This window comes from Empidonax traillii, unplaced genomic scaffold (genome assembly GCF_003031625.1).
Source record: "Empidonax traillii isolate 1590-97213 ecotype Southwest subspecies unplaced genomic scaffold, ASM303162v1 scaffold204:size1584377, whole genome shotgun sequence".
Classification (NCBI taxonomy): Eukaryota; Metazoa; Chordata; class Aves; order Passeriformes; family Tyrannidae; genus Empidonax; species Empidonax traillii.
In genome coordinates this window covers 178,066-198,945 of record NW_020955397.1, presented here as the reverse complement: position 1 = coordinate 198,945, position 20,880 = coordinate 178,066, and the positions used below count along the sequence as shown (strand labels likewise).

The following is a 20,880-nucleotide window of genomic DNA, read 5'->3' as shown; positions in this document are numbered from 1 at the left end:
GTCTCTCTAGTTAATGTAGTGACTTTTCCACTTGGGTTTTGACAGCATTTACCACACCAGGCTGGGTTTCCCTGTCACCATTTAATAGAAACACACCAGGCTGGATTTAGCACCTGAAGCTTGTTTTACTAACTGAGGAGACAAGGCAGAGGCATCATCACTCCAGGTCTACCTTCTGTGGAAGAAGATGAGTGATACAGAGGTCAATCTGGCCCAGCAAAAACCTGGAGCATCCCTTAAACACCAAAAGTGGGAATGAACCTGAACTACTTGCTTAAAACAACTCAGATTATAAGCAATTGCCAACAAGCAGAAAGTTTTTGGAGTGTATCCAATGCTCACCCTCACCCAGGGCTATTGGTACCTGGCTGTGCACACCAACACACACCCAAGCAGCAAAACAGTGTTTTAGCTCCAACCAGTTGCAGTGATTTACTCTGCAGTTGGAAGGGGATGGAAATAGGACCAGGCTCGGCTGTGGAGTCTCAGCTGAGCAGCACTAATTTGTTAAACCGAAATAACTCCGCTGCTTTAAAGGATATAACCCATATTCTCGATTAATTAGCACAGAGGCCAAGGTTAATACATGGAGCTCAACTCCCAGTCACCTGCTCTATCCACCAGAGCACCATCTCCCCACTGTGGAGGTGATGGGGAGCCAGGGGAGGTCACTGCCAGCAAAGGGCTCGTTCCTCTTTGGAGATGGGGATGATCCAACGCTCCGGCAGCAGAGGTGCCCTCCTCCCCTCCATCTCAAATTGGAAGCTCCTGACAAATCGCTTCAAAAACGCTCTGCAGAAAGGCCTACTTGTCTCTGGATTGCCAAAGCTGTGCTGCTTTCCTGAAAGCAGACTTTTGTTTAGACACCTACTTGCTCTCAGCGCAGCGATGTTTTAAGAAGGAGCTGAACAGATGCGGCACCTTCACCCAGGGGTGGTGGTGGTGGTGATGGCGAAGCTGGTGGTGGATCTGTGCACACCCATCTCCATCAGCACCCATAACACATCCAGCCTGCACGTAAACACCCCTGGCTGCAGCAAACGCCCAGATCTTAATTATTATTTACTCACTCACACTCCGGTAATGCCTGAAGGCCGCGTTCGAGATCAAGGCTTTGTTGTGCAAGGCACCCCACAGAACATGAAATCCTGGCCCTGCTGGGGCAGGGAGGGTTCCTGGGGCTGGTACCTGTGGGTTTGCCATGGCAGGGATGGTCAGGCACAGCCCTGCTCAGAAGGGTTTAAACAGGTCAGACGAAAATCACATGCAAAAGGCAGGAGCAGCTTCTCCTATCGGCCAAAAGCATCTGGTACCTGCTGCTCTAAAGGGCAGGATGAAACTACACCCTGCTTGGGGTTTGCTCCACAAGACAGTGCCCAGAGAATACTGGGATGCAAATGGCTTTAGATACAGGCAAAAAAAAGTCCTCCTGGGAGTTTCCTGCAGATCCCATGGGAGCTGCACCTCCTGTTCCCAGGCACATTCGGTGCTCTCACCCTCTGCTGGCTCTCAGGTCAGGGCAGAACCACTGCAGAAGGTGCTTCCCCCTCTCCTCCGGCACAAGAAGCACTGCAGGGAACTGGAACTCTCCCTGTGGGCACAGGCAGCACGATCCAGGATGGAAAAGTTGGATCTAGGGGATGGTTTGGGGCCCTGCTCTAATTGCACATCACCCCAGGAAGCTTCCCCAGCAGTGCCTGCACAGGGAGTCCTTCCCTGGGCTCAGCTCTGCCAGGGCTGGGGCTGCAAGAACAGCAAAGATCCAGGGGCTCTGAAAAAAAAATCACATTATTTGGGTTTTTTTAGATTAATTGGTGTTAACTGCCTTGGGAGGCTTAAAAATAGCACTGCTAATGGGGCCGTGGACACAGGCTGAAGGTGAGGTGTGAGCAGAGGCTCTGATGGCCCCATTAACCCCGACACAGGCTGTGCCCTGCCCAGCAGCCACTGCCAAAAACAGGGACACCCTCTGTCCAGCTGGGAATTGCCTGCCTGCACCTCTAACCCTGACAGCCCTCGAGCTGCCTTCACACTCAGGCAGGGGCAGAGGGAACCCTCCTGCTGCCACGGCGGGTTTTATCATCACAGCTCCAAGAAACGGTGTTTGAACCTTCCTCGTTTCAGGCTCCTTTGATTTATGGATTCACATCCTGCTCCTGACTCCTGCAAACCATGGAGGACCCTTGGCCACCTCCCAGGGAGCCTCAGTTTTCTGCTCCTAGTCCAAGTGTAGTGACAAGGACAGCCCAGAAAGACCCCAAAACCTCTGCTATCCTAAATCCAGAGGAGAGGATTGGCACTGGATGGGACCACATCCACCCAAAAGCAGTGGGTTAAGGAACAACCCATCACCTGAGGAGGTCACTGCCCATCACTGGCTCCTTGAACTCCCCTCCCAGCCCACAAATGAACTCTGGTGTCATCCCAGCTCCAGGGATTTACCTCCAAAGAGAACCTGGACTATGATTTTTCTTTAAGCTCTTCTGGCATGTGCAGTTTAATAAATGCCAGAGGCCGGAACTGTGAACACACAAAGTGCCCCAGGTACAGCAGAGACCTGAGAAATGAATGAAAAGTTCCAGGTTTTGAGAGAAATCAAACACTTGGAGCTTTATTGCTCTGGGTCTGGCTTCAATTCATCCCCCCCTTTTTTTTTTTTAGTGCTGTTCTCTTTAAAGTGACAGTTTCTAGGAAATGGTGAGTGTAACATCTCTTTTACTGTCTCATACCACTTGATGGCTGACAGTTTGCCGGGAGAAAAGGTTGTGCAAGGAGGAGAGCAGACCTCAATTACGGCTTTAAAGTGCCAATAACTGAAAATTCGGTTTTCAACGAGTCAAGGCAAGAATAATGCCTTTTGGTAGCTTGGTGAGTCACCTCCAGCCAGCAAGTGGACCAGCAAGTGGCAGACATTCAGTCATAACATCCAAAGGTCTGCTGGGGGTCCCTGGACAACCAGCTCAGGTTTTATCTCCTCCCTAGAGCAGAGTCCTGGGGTAAGTGGCTCTGTCTTACAGTTTTCTAGCTCTGATCAGTTATGGATGGGATATGTGCTGTCCTACATTCCCCTGATCCTCATCCCAAGGGATCTGAGAAGCACCCAGCCCTTGGGGGTCCTGGGTGTAACCTCTGCAGAGCCAAGGGCTTGGCCACCACCCTGCACATGGCACAGCCAGCGTGTTCTTCTCCCTGTGTTGTGTGGTTGATGCACAGGCACAGGCTTGTCTAAATCCTGCCTCCTATCTCCCTTCCACACAGCCTGACCTCAGCCTGGGAGGAGGCAAAACAAGGGACAGGAGGAGTGGGGAAAGGCAGAAAGAGGGTGTGCAAGCAACAGGATTATCCCAAAGAGGGAGATAAGGAACTCATCTTTATCTCTGGGACTTCAAACACCGAAGCATCTCATCGAAGCAGGAGGAAGGATACTGATCCCTGCAGCCCATACCACGTGCCCTGCCACCATCAGCCCTGTCCCAGGGAGCACATGGAAGTTTCCTGCATCCTGAGGGGTGACAGGGTCTCGTTTCTACTCAGTCTGAGGAGCCTGGGGGGTAATTCTGGCTTTGACTCCAACTGTGAGCGTTAGTCTCCCTCCCAAACCACCTCTGCAGGAGAAAAAGGGACTTGAAGAAGGACTATGAAGCCCTAAGCCTCAGGCAGCAGCTGGTGCAGCCCCGGAGCTGCCCTTGGGAAGGGTCGTGCCTGAGCTCAGCCCCCCGGGGAAGGACACTGGTGCAGCAGAGCCCAGCTCTGCCCTGCCTCCCCCTCACTCACACAGCCTCACCGGGTAATTACAGAGAAAACCAAGGCACAGCCCAAATTTAGTGCCGTTATAAAACAGAGAGGGGGAATTCATTACCTGGCAGCTGTTAATATTTAAGGAAGAAACTGATAATTTGCCTCTGAGGCAGCGAATGCAGCAGAGGCAGCGCAAGGCACAAACCGCAGCTGCCTCCCCCCCCCTTCTCCGTGCAGTCACTTTGCAGAGCTTTTCTGTCCCCACGTTTATTGCCCTGCCTTCCCATGCCAGCACCAAAGTCCCAGTGAGGAACAGCAGGTCAGGGCTCTGCGCTGCAAAACTCCCAAGAATTTTGGCTCTGCTGCCTCTCTGGATTTGGGGAGAGCTGTTTTTTTAACACCTCTGCCGGCTCAGGCAGCAGCTCAACCAGCCCACCTGAGTCAGAGCTGAAGAAGGGCCCAACAGCTTAACAGAGAGACTCGAGGAAAGGCAGGTCAGACAATTTCAGGTGACTCTCTGGAGACAACCAGACAGCCCAAATCCCTGCAAGAGCCTCCCCAGTACCTGTCAGGCTCGAGCTCTCCGGGAGGTTTTCTGGTGCAGCACGCTGCCTCCAGCTAGGAAATAGCACAGCCTCCCTCCTGGCTCTGCATCTGCCTGGAGCACCTTGGAAGGTCCCACAGGCTGAACAGGAAGATAAAACACTGCAAGAACAAGCCGCGCCTCAGTGTTTACCTGCTCGCTTCCAACAGGACTGACACCACCACAGCAGCCTCCAGGTGTCATAGGAACAGAAATAAATTTAGCAGCAGCCGCCTTCCCTCTCTCCCTGGCTCTGCCTTCTCCCTTCCTCTCCACTCCCCTCGCTCTGGGAGCACGTTTACACCAGAAAGTCCGACCAACACTAATGGTGTAATTACACCCCTGCAGTTAAACAAACATCGAGGCTGCGGGACAAAGGAAGGGTGTGCTTTGTACTGCCCTCGAGTTGAGGGAGTTCACACATCAGTGAGATGAAGCAGCGACCAACCTGATGGTAAAAGGGAGGGAAGATGTACAAAACATCACAGAGCAGCAAAGGCTGCCTGCCCGGTGCTAACCCCGTGTTCCAGCTCCTGAGGGGCTTGAGGAAGCATCAGTTTAATCTTCACTCAAACAAGACAACCAGAGAAATGATGCTCCGGGGCCAGAAGCCCCCGAGGCTGATGTATCCTTCCACCCAGCCCATTCCACAGTGCCCAGGGAAGCCACAGGGGATGGATGGGGACACCTGACATCTGAGCATTGCCTGGACAACACATGGCTCAGCAGGGACAGGCAGGACCTCCCTGCCACAGCCACCGAGCCCGGCACTGAACACTCACACCTGCAGGCCAGGCAGAGGGTCAACCACGTCCATCCTGCAACCCAACAATCCCCCCCAGGGAATCACGAGACAGAAAACCATCAAAAGAGCTCTGGCAACCTGCCTTTGGGGTGGGGACCTATCATCTACAAAACTGTCCCTTCTTTTATGGTTGCTTCTCACTGTAATCATAAAAAAAGGCCTTATAAAAACATCAGTCCTAGGGAATGTCTGGCGATGCAGCTTGAGAATTGTTCAGTGTCTAAATACATCAGCAACCCATCTCTGCAAGTCGTCACTGCAATCAAACACAGCTCCTCTTTCTCTTGACTATAAATGGTCTTTGCTGAGGACAGGGTGGGGGGCAGGTTGGGAGAGCTCCCTCGAGCTGGTGCACTCCCTGGGAAGGGGCGAGTCCAGAGGAACTGGACCATTTCTAGAGCTCAGATCCCCAGGGAGGGGAGGGGAGTGGGTTTGATCCTCACCTCTCCCCATGGTTTTTGCTTCAGCTGTTGGACCTTGACCCATTTCAGTGCAGCTCTGGCACATGCACAGCCCCACTGGCCTCAAAGACTTCAGTTCAGTGCTGATCTTAAACACGAGGCCCAGAACTGAGGCAGGTTCCCAGCCCTTCCCAAACAGTCTTTTATGGAATACACAGCCCCTTTCTCCTGTGCATCCTCTCCTTCTTCCATAGTGGTTTCTCTCTCAGAGAGAAGAGTGAGGGACAAAATCTCTGATATTTTTGAAGTGTTAGAAAAAACCCCATCCTTCCAGTAACCTTCTAGTTACCTTCTGGTAACCCCCTAAAACACATCTCTTACCAAGTCAATCCCAAGCAGGAGCATTTATGACCTTCTCCACAGTGGAGCAGGGGGGTTAAATTCATGAGCAAGCCTTTGATGTCTGCAAGCTTCATGTACTACAAAACCTCTGCTTTGATGTTCATTTTAAAGGAGGAAGCTCAGAAGGTGTGCACTGCACGAGCCCAGGGCAGGGATTTAGAGGGACTGGGATCTGTCTGTCCACAACTTCAGGCACAGGGACCGAGCTCTAACCCAGCTCCTTCTGCTCAGGGCTCTGCTGCAACAGAGCAAAAATTTTGACCAAACATGTCTCACCCTCACCAGCTTCTCCCAGACCAAACCCACCTTCGTGGAGAACGAGGCACTCACAGCCCTGAGGATTCCCATGGGAGCTCCACACCTGACCTCAAAGGCGGACAGGACCCTGCCCTCGCCCATCTCCAGAGCCAGGCAGTGCTGCTCCTTCCCACTGGGGAAATCCCCCCACTTCACGGGGCCACGGGAGGGGTAAAGAATCCCCTCTCTGCCCCACCAGCCCCAGGACCCTCCTGTGTGAGCACCTTCAGCAGTGGCAGAAGGTCCGAGGCGCAGGGAGGGACCTGCCACGCTCTCCTACCTTCCTCAGTACCTGGACCATGGCTTCTCCTATCCATCCCAGCATCCCCACGGCTTTGCCAGCAGGCTGAGCCCCTCTCTCAGGGCCCGACAGAGCTGCCAGGAGGGACAGGCTCCTCTCCATCCCCCGGCTCGCTTCGCCTCCCTGCACTTTTCCCTGCCTGCCCTCCCCTGTCCCGCCCCCTCCCGTGGGGAGTTTCCCAGCAGCTCGGTAATTAGCAGCATCATCACCAATGCTAATAACAACCACCGCAGCTCCTGCCATCCCAAGCTCAAACAACTCTGCAGCCACCATCACGCCTCTGTAACCTCCCCGGGGCTGGCAGGGAGGCAGCCTTGCCCCAGCACACCGAGGGGGAAGGGGGAGGCAAACACGAAGCAGGGGATGGGTGGAAATCCAGGAGCTCTGACTCGGGTACTGCTCTCCAAGGAACTCCCCATCCCGGGGGATGGAAGGAGGTCAGTGGCTGTGCTGACAGCAGGACTTAGCCAGAGATTGCATCACTCCACCTATGAGTCCTGGGAGGAGGTTTTTTCCTGGGAATCCCTGCACACAGCCTGGGCTCCTCTCTGCAGATCGACCCTGGGAGAGCAGCACACAGGACCACGTGTGGTGGTGGGACAGCAGGGACTGTGGCACCTCATAAAATCTCCTTAGATCAACCATCAGAGCTCACTCTGAGTTAAGGACTCGCTGTTTACTGACGGATTATTTTTGCTCTGAGCATTCACAAAATGAGAAATCGGGGTGTGTGGGGGGGGATCTTGTCTGAACTCCCTGACCTGGAAAACCTTCTCTCCTATTTGGGAGGGGTTTGCTACGTTTGATTAATAAAAGTTCCCATGGAACTGCAGCTCTTCAAAAAACCCCCCCAAGAACCAGCACCCCCTGACAGAAGGGACCAGCAGCAGGACACAAGGCAATGGGTTGCTTTGCTTTTGGTAAGACAACACTGACTTTAAACATTACAGAGCCAGGCTGGGAGCACCCACACAACACAATTCCCTGCAGTGACCCTGCTGTGTCCCCCAGAAGGTCCCACAGAGACACCCTGTCAGGGCCACTCACCAAACCCCACTGCCAGGAGGTCACCAGTGGCTGGCAAGGTCCCACAGGGCCACTTTTAGACACAGCTTAAAGATCCACAGCCACACTCCTCAGGAAAGCTTTTTCCTGGCTCTTGATGGAGCGTGGCTTTTGTTTGGTCTCTGGCTGAATGTCTGAGTTAAAAATACAAGGGTATTTCTGGCAGAAGTGGGGGGGTATTTTTTTCTGCCTTTGTATTGCCTGGTGTGCCCCCATGCTGCTGGCTCCTTTCTGGCTCAGATGAGCTTTGTTTTCCTTCTCAATGATCATGTTTGCACCGGTGAGCGGTAGGAAATGCTTTTCCCCATCAGACCATCTCCACGAGCGCTGTTGGGAACGAAGGATGAGCTCAGAGAAGTCTAAAAAAACCTCCCAGTTAGTGTAAAGATCCTGTTTCTAGTCGCCAGAGAACCGAAAATCAGGAATGTCTGTGGTAAAAAGGGCTGTGTACACACCCCCATGCACACAGGTAGAGCAGGATATGTTCTCCCCACGATCCACAGACCAGGAACAAAGGACTCAGAGCTCGAAACGCTTTCAAGCATCCCCAACTCCACAGCCAGGCTTCATCCCCAAGCTCTGCAGCTCAGCCCCAGCATGAAAATATTTAATTTCACTTTTCTTAAATGCCAAGAAAAAAATAGGCCTATCTTTCCTGGCTTGGATTTATTCCATCTGGAATCGCTGCATAATCAGGGCTGTGATAGTGTGTTACAGACTCAGTATAAAAGCAAAAGCCTAAATACTTCCAAGCACCATGAGATCATTGATCTTCCCTGTTACTCTCCGTATCTCCTGGCAACAAGCTGAGGACTTGGGGCTTCTCACTTGAGATCACAGAGTTCAGATATCTCCAAGCCCCCTCCCACGAGCCAGAAGCACGCCACGGCTGTGGGTGTGATCCCTGTCTCCAGGACCCAGAACAAAAACCAACACAGCTGCAGGAAAACCTCCCCAGTATTTGTGTTTGTTCCGTGTCACAACAAACATCAACACAACCGGAAGGTAACGGCCCACAGACAGCTCAGCTGTCAGGCTGAAGACATCAAAAAGGCACCTGGAGAGCTCTTCAGGACGTGGATCCCCCCTTCATCACCCGGGGAGACCAGCACAGACTGAGTCAGAGCTCCCCACCAGGTCAGCGACCTGCAAATCCATTGACACTGGCGCAGCTCCTGCAGCCCCCCAGGAAATGTGCTCCACCTGCACTGCCTCCAAAGAGCAGCTCCTGGACAGTGATTTCCATCATCTCTGCCTACTGCCCGATGAATTCCAACAGGCCACTCTGCCCACCGGCCATCGGTGTGAGCAGGAGATGAGGGGGAACAACACCCGCGGTCCCACATTTGGCAACCGGCACTTTTGGCTGCTCATCACAGGCCTGAGAAGGGCTCTGTGTCTTGAAGGCAACAAGCCCACACCCCATGAGCCCCAGGAGGCTTGAAAAAATCAAGCTCAACGAAGCAAGGGGTCCAAACTGCTGTGTTTTCCTGGAATTCAGCGCCAGGAAAGCTCAGGTCCAGACTCCTGTCCCTCAAGAGAAGGTTCCAAATATCACAGCTCAATACCAGACTCTCATAAACCAGTTTGTGGTGGAGGTTGGTGCCACTGCTCTGTTAAGTGGTCAGTAATTCCGAGGCTCAAAGAGGTAAAATGGTTTGCCCAAGTCTGCCAAACTGCCAGCAGCAGAGCTACGCACGGGCTCTGTTTTCCAACCCTGCACCACGTCAGAAACGAAATAAGAACACTCTTTGCAAGAAACTCCCGAATCAGCACTAAAATAAAAAATACAAAATGTATAAAAACCATCTTCCTACCGACTGTGACACCTGCACTCGGACTTCCCCAGCATCCAAGGGTGATGCACTTGGCCCTTGGGACTTCCTCTCCGAACTGGACGGGTGTTCCCGGTATTTCCTCGTCCTCGCGGGTAACGACAGGAACTCTTTCCCCGAGATCTTCAGGTCTCCCACGTGGTGGCTGTCCCCATTCTGGTCCTTGGGAAAGCAAGGAACAAGTCATTGCACCACTTGCCTGTCCCAGGTTTACGTGGAGATCTGCCTGGCACGTACCCAAGGAACAGGAGACGCGGGAGCACGACGTGACTGTGGAGTTGGGAGGGTGGGAGCTGCCACTCACCACCTGCAGGGCTGAACCAGGACACTTGGTCTGTCCCTGCAGGGTGTGATTTTAGTGAGTGGAGAGGAAACATCACCCAGACAACACACAGGAGTCAACTCCTCCACAGGGAGAAGCAGCATCCTCTTAAAAACGCCCAGGTATGCAGGTAGGAGCGGGGCTGGTTTATTTATATGGGCACAGGGAATGAGGGATGACAGGTGCAGAAACAGGCACTGCTGCGAGTGACTCCTGCCAACTGCACTCCTAAAACCCTCCTTTAAACAGAGTGGCAAGCTCATCCTGCCCAGGATACCAAACTCTTGGCACAAGTCCCTCCCCTGGCTGTACCTCCACTCGTTCCCAGTGCCCAGCCCTGCAGCAGCCCATGGATAACCCGACCAGGCCCAAGGGAAGGATGCTCTCCACAGCATTTTCCACCTCTGGGATTTGCCTCCCAGCACAGACAGAGCATTGCCTGCCTCAGAGTCTCCCACTGCCTACAGCAAGAAGGAAACCACTGGGTAAGGGCCCTAAAAGGCAGATGGACGTGGATAATGGAGTCCCATCCAGCTCTTTGCCAGCCCTCACATCACCAGCAGGATGAGGGGACAGCAGGATAATGTAAGTACAGCAGAAGGCTACGAGCAGTCTCACTCCTGCCCTTAAATGCTTGTGCTCAGTGCTCCCAACAGCCACAAACACAGGATTATCACCCCCAGGAAATGTCTGGGAAATGGAGGTGGCAGAGACTGCAAACAGGAATAGTGAGAACAAGTAAGGAGAGATTCATTTCCCAGGATGCTATTAATGGGACCAGTGCAGCCAGGCCGGTGTCCACAGCTCGAGAAGCAGCCACGAGAATATATTTCAGAACTAGAAACTGCCTTACAATGCCTTAGTTGGAGCCCTCAGACTGCTCAGTGCATGACAGCCAGAAGAGATGACTCAATTACAGCACGTAAGCACCTTCAGGGTGAAACCCAGCATGTGATGAAGAGATTTTAGTCTGGTACAGAGAGGAATAAACAAGAACCAAAGGCCAGGAGCTAAAGCCAGAGAAGCTCAAACCAAGGAAAAGGGCACGGGATGGAGGAGACAGGGATGAGCAGGAAGGAGGATCCCTGCAATCTGCCAAGGGCCCTGAGAACCAACGTGGGTGTTTTCCCTGGCAGACAAACTCTGCCCCAACACATGAGCCCGTGCAGAGGCACTGGACAGGAGCTCCTGACCTGCTGACTTTGAAGGCTGCCTCTGCCAGAGCTGGTGGGCAGAAGGTGAGACAATACAGAGGGGACGCTGCAGAGATCACAGTTCACTGATTTGCACCTCACAATCCTATCACTCCCACCACAGCCAGCTCAAAGCAAACAAGCCTCTCCCACGGCTGTAATCCCCTTTCCCTACGAGCAGAGCAGCAGAGAAGAAGGGGAGCTGTGTCCAAAACACTGTCTCAAGCAGAGGTGAACTCACACACCCCACAGGACCACTGCAGGGGGAACAGGAGAACTCACACCTGACTCCACAGCTCCTGCTTACTCCATCCTCCCCATGAAAGCCCTGACATCCGTGACCCTGGCCGAGCTATTGAATGCTCAGGTTCAGCTTTCACAGCAAAGAGCAGGAAACCAACAGCATTAACAGCATCAGCAGCAAGTCCCACAGCAGCAGAGCCCCCCAGGCAGCCCTCTGGGCTGTGCTGCTCCGATGAGGACACGCGATCCAATGTCCCCTGCCATCGGACGTTGCTGTCCCTGCCATCGACACCCCGGGGTTGGAGTCACACTGGTGAGAGCAGGGGCCAAAATGGCCAAGGGGCAGCTGAGAAAATTGATAAAAGCACATCAGGGCACATAGAATCTATTTCCCAAAGACAGTCAATTCAGGGAGGAGCTTCTGTCTGGCCTTGCCAGCGCTTACTGGGATGTTCAGGCTCCAAAATGGTTTTTCAAGCCTGAGGCTTTTTCCCATTGACCATTTACACCCACCTGCAGCTTGAAAAAGTTTCTCCTCTCTGTGACAGTTCTGTAAAGGGGAAATTCTCCCTGGGATGCTCAGGAAAGCTGTGCCTGGAAAGCACTGGATGAATGTAAATTATTTGTGCCAAAGACATTCCAAAAAGGCAGAGTGTGGCTGCCTGCCTGGCCACCTCCTCTGGGAACAGGCACAACTGAGCCCCACAGCAGCACCAGTGCCTGCTGCTGGGCAGACAGAGCATCCTGAGGAGGGTTTTCTGAGAGACTTTAACGATCCCTGGAGCTGGAAAGGCTCAGTGCCTCCCAGCTGGCTGCAGGAACAGCTCTTGCCCCGGGGACACGGAGAAAACGCTGATCTGCTTGGATCTGACATTCCCAGCAGCGAAGCGGAGCAGAGGCAATCCTTGGAGCCCCTGGAACAGAACCCTCCTGCAACGCTCCAACTCCTGCATCTGCCCTCTCTGTCACTCCAGCAGGGTGACAAGGCACCAGGATCTGCCACCAGCCCCTGCAGGGGCTAAACCGCTCACGATTACCCTTCCAAGAAAGGGCTTTTTTTTTTTTTCTCAAAGAAGCACAGAAGTGGATTTTCAGCTTTGAGTGTCAAGTGCCTTTTTAAATAGACCAGCTGTTCCTCTCTTCCAAGCTCTCTAGAAACCCTCTTTGGTTAATCCCATTGACTCCAGTGATATCTGCTAATTGCATATTTCGCTGCAAATGAAGCCAGTCAACAAACCAGTGGGAATCTGTGTACAGATTCCTACTGACACTTCATCTTCGAGGCCAGACATCTTTGCTTACCTTTTCAGAAGGGAACTTGAGGAAGTCTAAGCTGTCCATGCTGTTCCTTTGGAGTCTCTTTGGCCTGGCTCCTGCAAAACAATGCACCCCCACATCAGGGGGGATGTCACTCACCCCACAGCGCCAACGTCACGCAGAGAAAACTCAAACCACGGCAGATCCTCAGCTCTGGTTTCACTGCAGAGCCAAAGGGATGGGATGTTGCAGCTGTGCTGGCCTTGAGATTCAAAGGGGGGGTGGTTCTTTATTGTTTTGGGTCTTTTTTTCAAAGCACTATCCCAGCACAGTCAGCACAAGCTCGGGCTGTGTGAGGCCTTCACCGCTGAACCAGGACCCAGATCACACAACCCTGAGCTCAGAGGGGGTCTCTGGAATTCAGGAGTTACAAACCCTGCTCTAAACCACAAAAGTCATGGGACAGGCATTGAGAAAAATCATAACAAAAATACAGTTTAATAATACATCTGTGGATTTGTTGCTTTATCTTCATGTTTTTAACTCAAAGAATGTTCCTGGGACTCAACTTTGAGCTTTTCTCTACAGACACAAGGGCTGGAAAACTAAGTGAAGGAGCAAATATTTTCTAACTATCATAAGCCTAAACTTAAGGGGAGCAAAACCTTGCCTTGAACCTGACAGAGAAATCAAAATTTGGCAGCATTCATATTTATTTGAGATTTCACAAAATTCATTTTAACATGGTATTCCAACAACAACAGAATGGGTGAAACACAGTTCAGCTCCTGATTTCCAAACCTCTGTCTCCACAGACCTCCAACCTGCTTCCAGCTGCTCTGTCCCTACAAAATAGCCCTGGGATGCCTCCACCACACCTGGGAAAGCTCCTGCCTTCCCACTCTCCTGCTCCCCTTCTCTGATCTTTCCCAAAGGCTCAGCTGAGCTGATTCCCACATGACATCCCACACCAGCAACACCACGCAGGGCAGGAGCCAAAGCTCTCCCTTCAAGGTCCCATGACAACTTCCAGGCTTCAGGGGAAATCCTGGGGGAGGGGGAATGGATGCCTGAGTGAGTGGAAACCCACCCCAAAGTTGAGCCCTGAGAATGGAAACCACGGAGCTCTGTGTGGTTCCTGCAACAGCAAACTCACCAAACCCGACCATTCCCCAGCTTCCCACCACCAACAGCACCACTGCCTGCCAGAGCAGCTCCCACAGACCCTGTTGGAGCTGCTCCCTGGACAAACTTAACGGAGAGAAGGCACAAAAATCATAAATCAAGACTGACTGTGGGGATTAAATTGCAGAAGCCCCCAGGCAGCAGGGATTCCTGCAGGAACACACACCCAGCTCAGCCAGCACAGCTGTATCTAAACTGCACCAACCCCTGCTTTTCAAAGTTCAGCCCTGCTCAGCTTCATGGGACATGAAACAAGCTCAGAGCAGCTGGGATGTCACCAAGGGTCTGCACACACATCACAGCTTGGCTCTGAGTGACCTCAAGTTAACATCTCTGCCCCTCCCTCCCCCGAAGTGACTTCTTCTTGCAGCCCTAAAGACTCAAATCAGCAAAATATTTCCGTGTGTTTCCGCCTCTCTGCTCCAGAAAAGCACACCAGCAGCAGCTGCTCTCCGAGGTGACTCACTGCCAGGCTCTGAGTTCAGAGGGACTGACATCAGGGCTGGCGAGGAGGTGCAGAGCAGGTATTGATGGGAATACACAGGAGAGCGAGGAACACACGGAATGATGAGCAGTATCATTTCCATCAAACTTCACCCTCCTCCCCAATACAAAGCCAGTTGCTCAGCTGGCAGCAGCTCAGAACATTTAGGTTGGAAAAACCCTCTGAGATCGAGTCCAAGCTGTGCCCGATCCCCGCCTTGTCCCCCAGCCCAGAGCACTGAGTGCCATGTCCAGGCATTCCTTGGACTCCTCCAGGGATTGGGACTCCCCCACCTGCCTGGGCAGCCCCTGCCAACGCCTGAGCACCCTTTCCATGAAGAAAGCTCCTCGTGAGGCAGCTGCCAAATGGGTGAAGGGTTTCTGGCTGCTGCCACGTTGCTCAGGCAGGAGCTCAGGGAGGGGAAGGCAGAGATGGGTCGTTCCCAGTGGCTCCCAGTTACACCCCATGACGTTCTGGACACTGCTGTCGCTGCTCGTGGCTCTCAGAACAACCCCCAGCCTCACCTGTGGAGCAGCAAGGTGGGCCTGGAATGAAAGTCACCCACAAACACCTGCTCAGAGGCAGGTTTGGGTCTCAGAGCAATGCCCAGGAGACCAGACCAGCTCCCAGGGAGCGAACGTGCGTCACAGCTTTTAACAGCCACTTCCAGGAAAGCCAGAAAGCAGCAAAGTGTGTCCCATTAGATAAACACACACCATTTCCAGCCATCTAAAGAGTCATTAATTACACACCTCCGTCCTCAGGTGCTTTTGTGCCTTTCCAACAGCTCTGAACCGCTGGCCAGCAGCCATTAATCTCCGAGCTGAGGAAACCTGCCCTCCCCACTGTTAATTTATTAGAGTCAGCTGAGACCCTCCCCAGCAGAACAACTTGTCTTTTTCACTTGTTTGGGGATGCTGGTGTCTCTCTTCTACCCTGTGGGGTTTACACACAGTTGAGCCAAGAGAGGAAGAAGTTTGGAGTAACAATCGACTCCAGAGCCACCAACTCGGCTGTTTCTTCCAGGAGAAAACCCAACCAGTGCCAGGGCTGAACATCCTTCCCCCTCACCATGAGGATGACCATTAAAACAAGCAGCAGGAGGAATCAAGAGGGTACCCATCCCTCAGGGCCACCAGAACCTGGATCAACACAGGCAGTTTCTCCCCTGTACTCCACACAGGAGAGCAGAGAGGTTTCCATACTCACAAGCGCCCCGCGACAGGAGTCCCGTTAACTTTCTGTCTCCACCCAGGACATTCCCTCAGATGGTTCCAGGAGTAACTTTCAGCCTCCTCCAAGCTGTTTTTCCCAGCACTACCTGCAGCACCACTCAGTACCCAGCAGAAGGTTGAACTCTGCCTCCTTCTCCCCCGTGTCGATCACCAGCGGCAGCAGCAGCCGTGGACGCGAAGGACTGAGCAGCTGAAAACTCGGGTCTGTTCCTCTGGAAGGTTTTTTTTTCCCCTGTCTCTCCAGCATTTATTGGCATGTTTACCAAGCCTGCTGCAGAGTAACGGAAAACCTCAGGGGCATTTCTAAATGCTGTCTCTGTCTCGAAGGTTTGCTGAGGTCTCTAACGGGGCAAGCTGAAACCTTCTTGTGAACATCAGCTGAGCAACACTCCTGACTGGCTGCATTCATGCCCTGTTTCCCTGCAGCTCCTTGGATGTTGTTCTTTTCACTGCTCAGGGGTGCTGTTTCTTTTTTAAATGTTTTTTTTTTTTCAAAATCTCTTCCTCCCCCACCCCTGATCTCAGCACGATCAGGAACCAAGGGGATTTTTTTTTTTTTTTAATTTATTTTAACTTTCTTGCTTTTGCAATTCGGTTCCTGAGGTGAGTTTAACGGTTTTCACGTTCTTGTGTTTGAAAACCTGATGAAGGAGCCACCTCCCTCCTTGGAAGGGAGCAACAGACTCCAGGGAGGGGGAAGTTCACTGCAACAGAGCAGAGGGTGATGCTCGGGTGCCTGAGACATCCTGGCTTCCTTCACATCCTCCCATCTCATAATTAATATCTGTTCTCCTATCTTTGGGACACTAATCCAATGTATCCAGGCCAGATACCCACCTAGATCCCCCTGCAGAGATAGGGGTGGCCCCTCTGCACATCCTCGTGCTACCTCTGATGACCTGGATACAGGAACCTCTACCTACAGTCAGGGGTTTGGGACTGAACCCTCCCTGCTCTCCTTGGGCTTTCTGAGCCCCTCAGTGTAGAGCTGCAAGGACCCTGCATGGCTGATGGAGAGGCTAAAGCAGAACACTGACACGGTGCCCACAGCAGGCACAGCACCTTCCTCCCATTCTTCTCCCAGCCTTGGGATCTGCCACCACCCTCACGCCGCCTGGGAAGGCAGGAGCACTCTGGTCTCCAGAGGGAAGAGCTCTACTCCTGGATCAGGACAGGCAAATCCTCATTTTTCAAGGTGCAGTTAGAGGAGAAATCATAATGTCAATACCCTGAGTTGGAGGAGGCCCACAAGGATCAGAGGCCAACTCCTGGATGCTCACCCAGCGAAAATTCTCCAGCAATACCTCGCTACAAAGTTAGATGCAGCCACAGGAAACGCAAGGAAGTTTTATCAGAGGTTGGTGATGGGATCATCCTGTGGGAATGTGCGGGTGGACAGAGCTGGGCAGACAGTGCAGGCAGAGTTTTGCTCCTCCACGGACAGTCCCCATATCCAACGGGCGCTGCCGAGATTTCACTTGACAAGATCGAGCAGAACATGTGTAGCAGCGACTCAGGGAGCCCTGCCAGGAGCTCTCATCAAGTTGACATGTGCTTTGATAACTCCAAGGCTCTCCCCCATCCCCAGCAGCTCCGAGAGCTGCCTACTCCCTCCCGGATGGAGGGGAAGGGAAGGCCCCCCCGCCGCGGATCGAGCGACAGTTCTATTTGCGGGCCAGGAACAGGCTGTACCCCTCTGGGTGGCTGCACCAGAGGAAGCACAATTAAACCTGACAGAGGACCCCACGGAAGACCAACAGGGAAAAGGTTGCACAGCCAAATCAGCCCCCTCCCTGCCTCCCGTGCTCCCGAGTGAGCCGCACGCACGGCTCGGTGGTTACCCCACAGAGCACAGGCCTTGCACCCCAAAGACCGCAAATCTGGCAGAAGCTCCTGCTGTATTTTCATGAAAAGGTCATTTCTCTCTGTACCTGTATTAACCAAGATACTGATTTGTCTGTGGGGTGAGTTCTTCCCGCCCTGGATGGTGCCTCCCCCCTGGTTTGTTACAGACCCAAACCTTGATTCTGGCAGACAATTCAAAATATTGTTCAATATAATTAAATCAGACCAGCCAGGTCTGGTTTGGGGTGGAACACTGGTCTGGAAACCCTCCCAAGCTCAGGAGTGACAGTGGAGATACGGTCCAGCGATCCCAGTGCTCGTGGAGCATCTCAAATCATACACTGCTGACATCTAATCAGGGGAGTTCTGTCAAGCTCCTTCTCCATTATTACAGCAAAGCTCTTAAAGAGGAAAGGGGGAGAGGAAATCAAGCACAGCAGCAAGCAAAGAAATAAGGAAAAAAAAAAAAATCAGCCTCCAGTAGGACAAGCATCTCATCTAAGGCTTTAATTAGTCTTCAAACACATAATGGGTTCTGGCACTATAAATCCACTTGACCTCTATTATTGTCAGCACTCGCCTGATAAATGGTGGCATTTGTTTTCCCAGTTGTTACTGGGATAGAACAATACTTTTCTCTAAATAGAGAAAGCAAATAATATCAGTTATTTACGATGACTGTGCCATAAAATGCTGGCGCCGAGCTGTTGTGTGCCCGTCCTGAGAAGGACCATCTGCTTACCCCGTCCTGCAGGCAGGAAAGGAGCAGGGAATCCCAACAGCTCTGGGCCCTCTTGTGAGGATACAGCCAGAGGGCACAGCGTAAATAACCCTATCAGTTATCAGAGGGGTCTGGTGGCTACACAGTCCAGACAAAAGCCAAGAGTCAGAGCTTACAACAGAAAGGAGAGTCCACATGAAAATGAAGTCAGGCCATAGCTGAGGGCCAGGCGAAGCTGTGGGGAGGTTGTTTTCAATATGATGGCACATCAGACTTCCTCAGGAATGCTCTGGGCCCATGCAAGCTCCTCCATCAGCTCTCCATGGCAGAGCTGGGAGCCACAAGGACAGGAATGATCCATCTGTTGCTGGGGAGATCAGGCTCCAGCTCGTTTGCTCTGAGGAGCTGAACCCACTGGCACACGGAGCACGAGCAGAGCAAACCCCAACCCCCCAGACAGACCCTGAGCTCTACAAAAACCTGCCCCAGAGCAAGAACCTTGCAGGGTTTTTTCCCTCATGGTAAAACTGCTCCCTTTAAAAAAGCTACACAGAGTGTGTGGTAACAAAGAGAAGCTCCTTTTGAATCAAGACGCTCATCTGGCTGACTTGGCAGAAGATGCTCTGTGTACGTGTCCCCCAGGTTCTGCATGTCCAGAATCCAGTCTGACAGCTGAGCAACTGGCTGAAAATAACTGAAATAACAGCAATACTGCACATCTACACGGCACCCAGGAGCCCTGGGGCTTTTGCTGACTGCGCTCAGGGCGAGCAGCTACCACAGAGGCTTCCCAGGTGGGGACAGGGAATAAGGAGACACTCTGGAGCCTTCACATCCACATGGAAGAGAGAAGGCTTGGAGCAAGAGTGGTCCTTGGAGATAAAGATGGCACGAGGGAGATACTTATGTTTTTCTTATTTCCTATTTATTTCCCCCCGGGGAAGCAAACCCAGTGTAGGAAAGCTGCGATCTTTTGAGTACAAGGTGATGTTTTTTGTAGTCTTACAACACCAAGTCCTGCGATGTTGGGCACGTCTTTGATTTCAGCGTTCCAAACGTGCAGTGGGCATTGGCCTTTCTCTAACCACTAAGCCAGGGGTAAGGCTTGTTACAAACAAGGCATTGGCAATTTGGGTCAGAGAATGAAGCATTTTGGGGTGTATTTGCAGAAAACACAGAGCATGCAACACCTCACAGTCAAATCCAAGCCTGGGAGCTTGTGGGAAGCTCGAGCCATGCCAGGCACAGCCTCCTCTAACCATAAACCCCCCCAGGCAATCGTCTGCTTAATGAATTAACAGTTGTGGGGACAGGAGGATCTTTTGGGAGATAAGCTGAAGTGGGTGGAGCAGGCTGGGAGCAGGCATGTAACCCCAGGGCTAACTCAGGAGCAGTGTGATAGACTTGGCAGGAGCACCAGGCTCTCTTCTAAGGGCAGGATTTTCTCTGCCAGGATTCAGCAGAGTCTCCTGAGCTCCCCATCTTCCGTTATCAGCTTGTGTTGAACAAGCAGAGATCAAAAAGGAACTGAGTTTGAGCAAGGAGGTGACAGTAATTAACAGGGGCAACATCTCGAGCAGCCAGATAGGCTGAGAAAGAACTTTCTTCTTCTCCTTCTCTTCCTCTGTGCTGCATAAAAAAATATACATCAAGCAGAAGCATCTTGTTCCTGATGGCAAGACTGTCCTGCTGGACAAAAGAGCATCATAACCACTGGCATTTCCTATACACCAGCTACCAAAGGAAACTGCCTGTGGAAAGTGCCTTTGGGAAGCAGACAGCACACACCAGAGCTGGGATGGCTGCTGGAGTCTGGAACAGCAGCCAAAGGGAACTTCAGGCTTCCCAGAACCAAAAATTTCCAAAAAGTTCTCTCTCCCCACAACAAGAGATCCCTTGATTTAACGGATGGCTTTGCCAAAAGCCACGTTGAACCTTCTCTGCCACAGGCTTCAAGAACTGGCCTCTTCCTCATCCTCCCTTCCAGCACTCGCTGCTCTCCCCTGGCATCAAGATCAAACAAGCACCTTGATTTTCACTGGCAAAATGTTTTGTCTTCAGGTCCTGGAGCATTTCCTCTGCTGTGTTTTACATGGATGCAGGGAAGAACATTAAATATATCTTAACACTTCGGAAAGGATATTTCAGAACTTCCTAAAGCCAATACTGGGGCAGTCTGAAGTGAGTGCTAAATTACTGAGTTTAAATCCAAATGACTCAGAGGTTCATCCCCCCCCCATCAGCGCTGCTGGAATGATTTAACAGCTGTAACAGCAGAGGTTACTCAGATTTAGAAAAAAAAAAACTCATTATGAAGATAATGAAGAGGCATTCTTCAGAAGCCCTACATTTTCACTCCATGGAAGCAGCGTTCCCACCACAGACACAGTGTCTTTTGGACACCTTCCTGCAGGCACATGGGAACGTTTGCTGCAGCTAGCAGAGCACCACAAAGCAACCAGACCACCTTGCATCCCTGCCTTCAGGTTGTCAACACCCTCATCCATCAAACCCCTGCGTAAGCAGCTCCAATTAACCAGCACGGCCTCGGGCTTTCATTTCCAACATGAAAAAAAGGCTGAGCTGCAGACCCATCAGCTCCTGGAGGGGAAAAAAAAATAAAATCGAATGGAGCTGAGGATATTTAATATTAAGCAATTTGAATTGCTACACTTACTCAGTGTGACTGGTAGGGACAGGGCAGGTTCCATGCTGGAGCCGTTAGGGATGTGACCCTGCACTCGTCTGCCCAGAGGAAGCCAAATGCTTCCTAGACAGTGAAATCACAGCCTGAGGGAGCAGGGCTGTCCCACTGTCAGCAAGATGCTGGTCTCAGCCAGCCACATCTCTCGGCTGACAGTCAGTTTTCCGCAGGAGGGTTGAGCAAACCACGGAGAAAGGAACATCCTGGGCAGCATCCCAGCCCCAGGCAGGGGGTACAGCACCACCCCCTCCCTGCCTGCGTCAG

The 20,880-nt window shown here is 52.2% G+C and overlaps 1 protein-coding gene across 2 annotated transcripts in view; it reads right to left on the bottom strand.

The window, feature by feature from the left end:
• Positions 1-20,880, bottom strand: part of GPSM1 (G protein signaling modulator 1) — a 63,451-nt gene that overhangs the window by 9,984 nt on the left and 32,587 nt on the right. For both annotated transcript variants that reach the window (XM_027887160.1, XM_027887158.1), the window contains exons 10-11: positions 12,488-12,558; positions 9,410-9,589 (exon numbers count right to left, since the gene is read on the bottom strand). In XM_027887160.1, the coding sequence (XP_027742961.1) occupies positions 9,410-9,589; positions 12,488-12,558 (251 nt within the window). The remainder of the gene's footprint in view (positions 1-9,409; positions 9,590-12,487; positions 12,559-20,880) is intronic.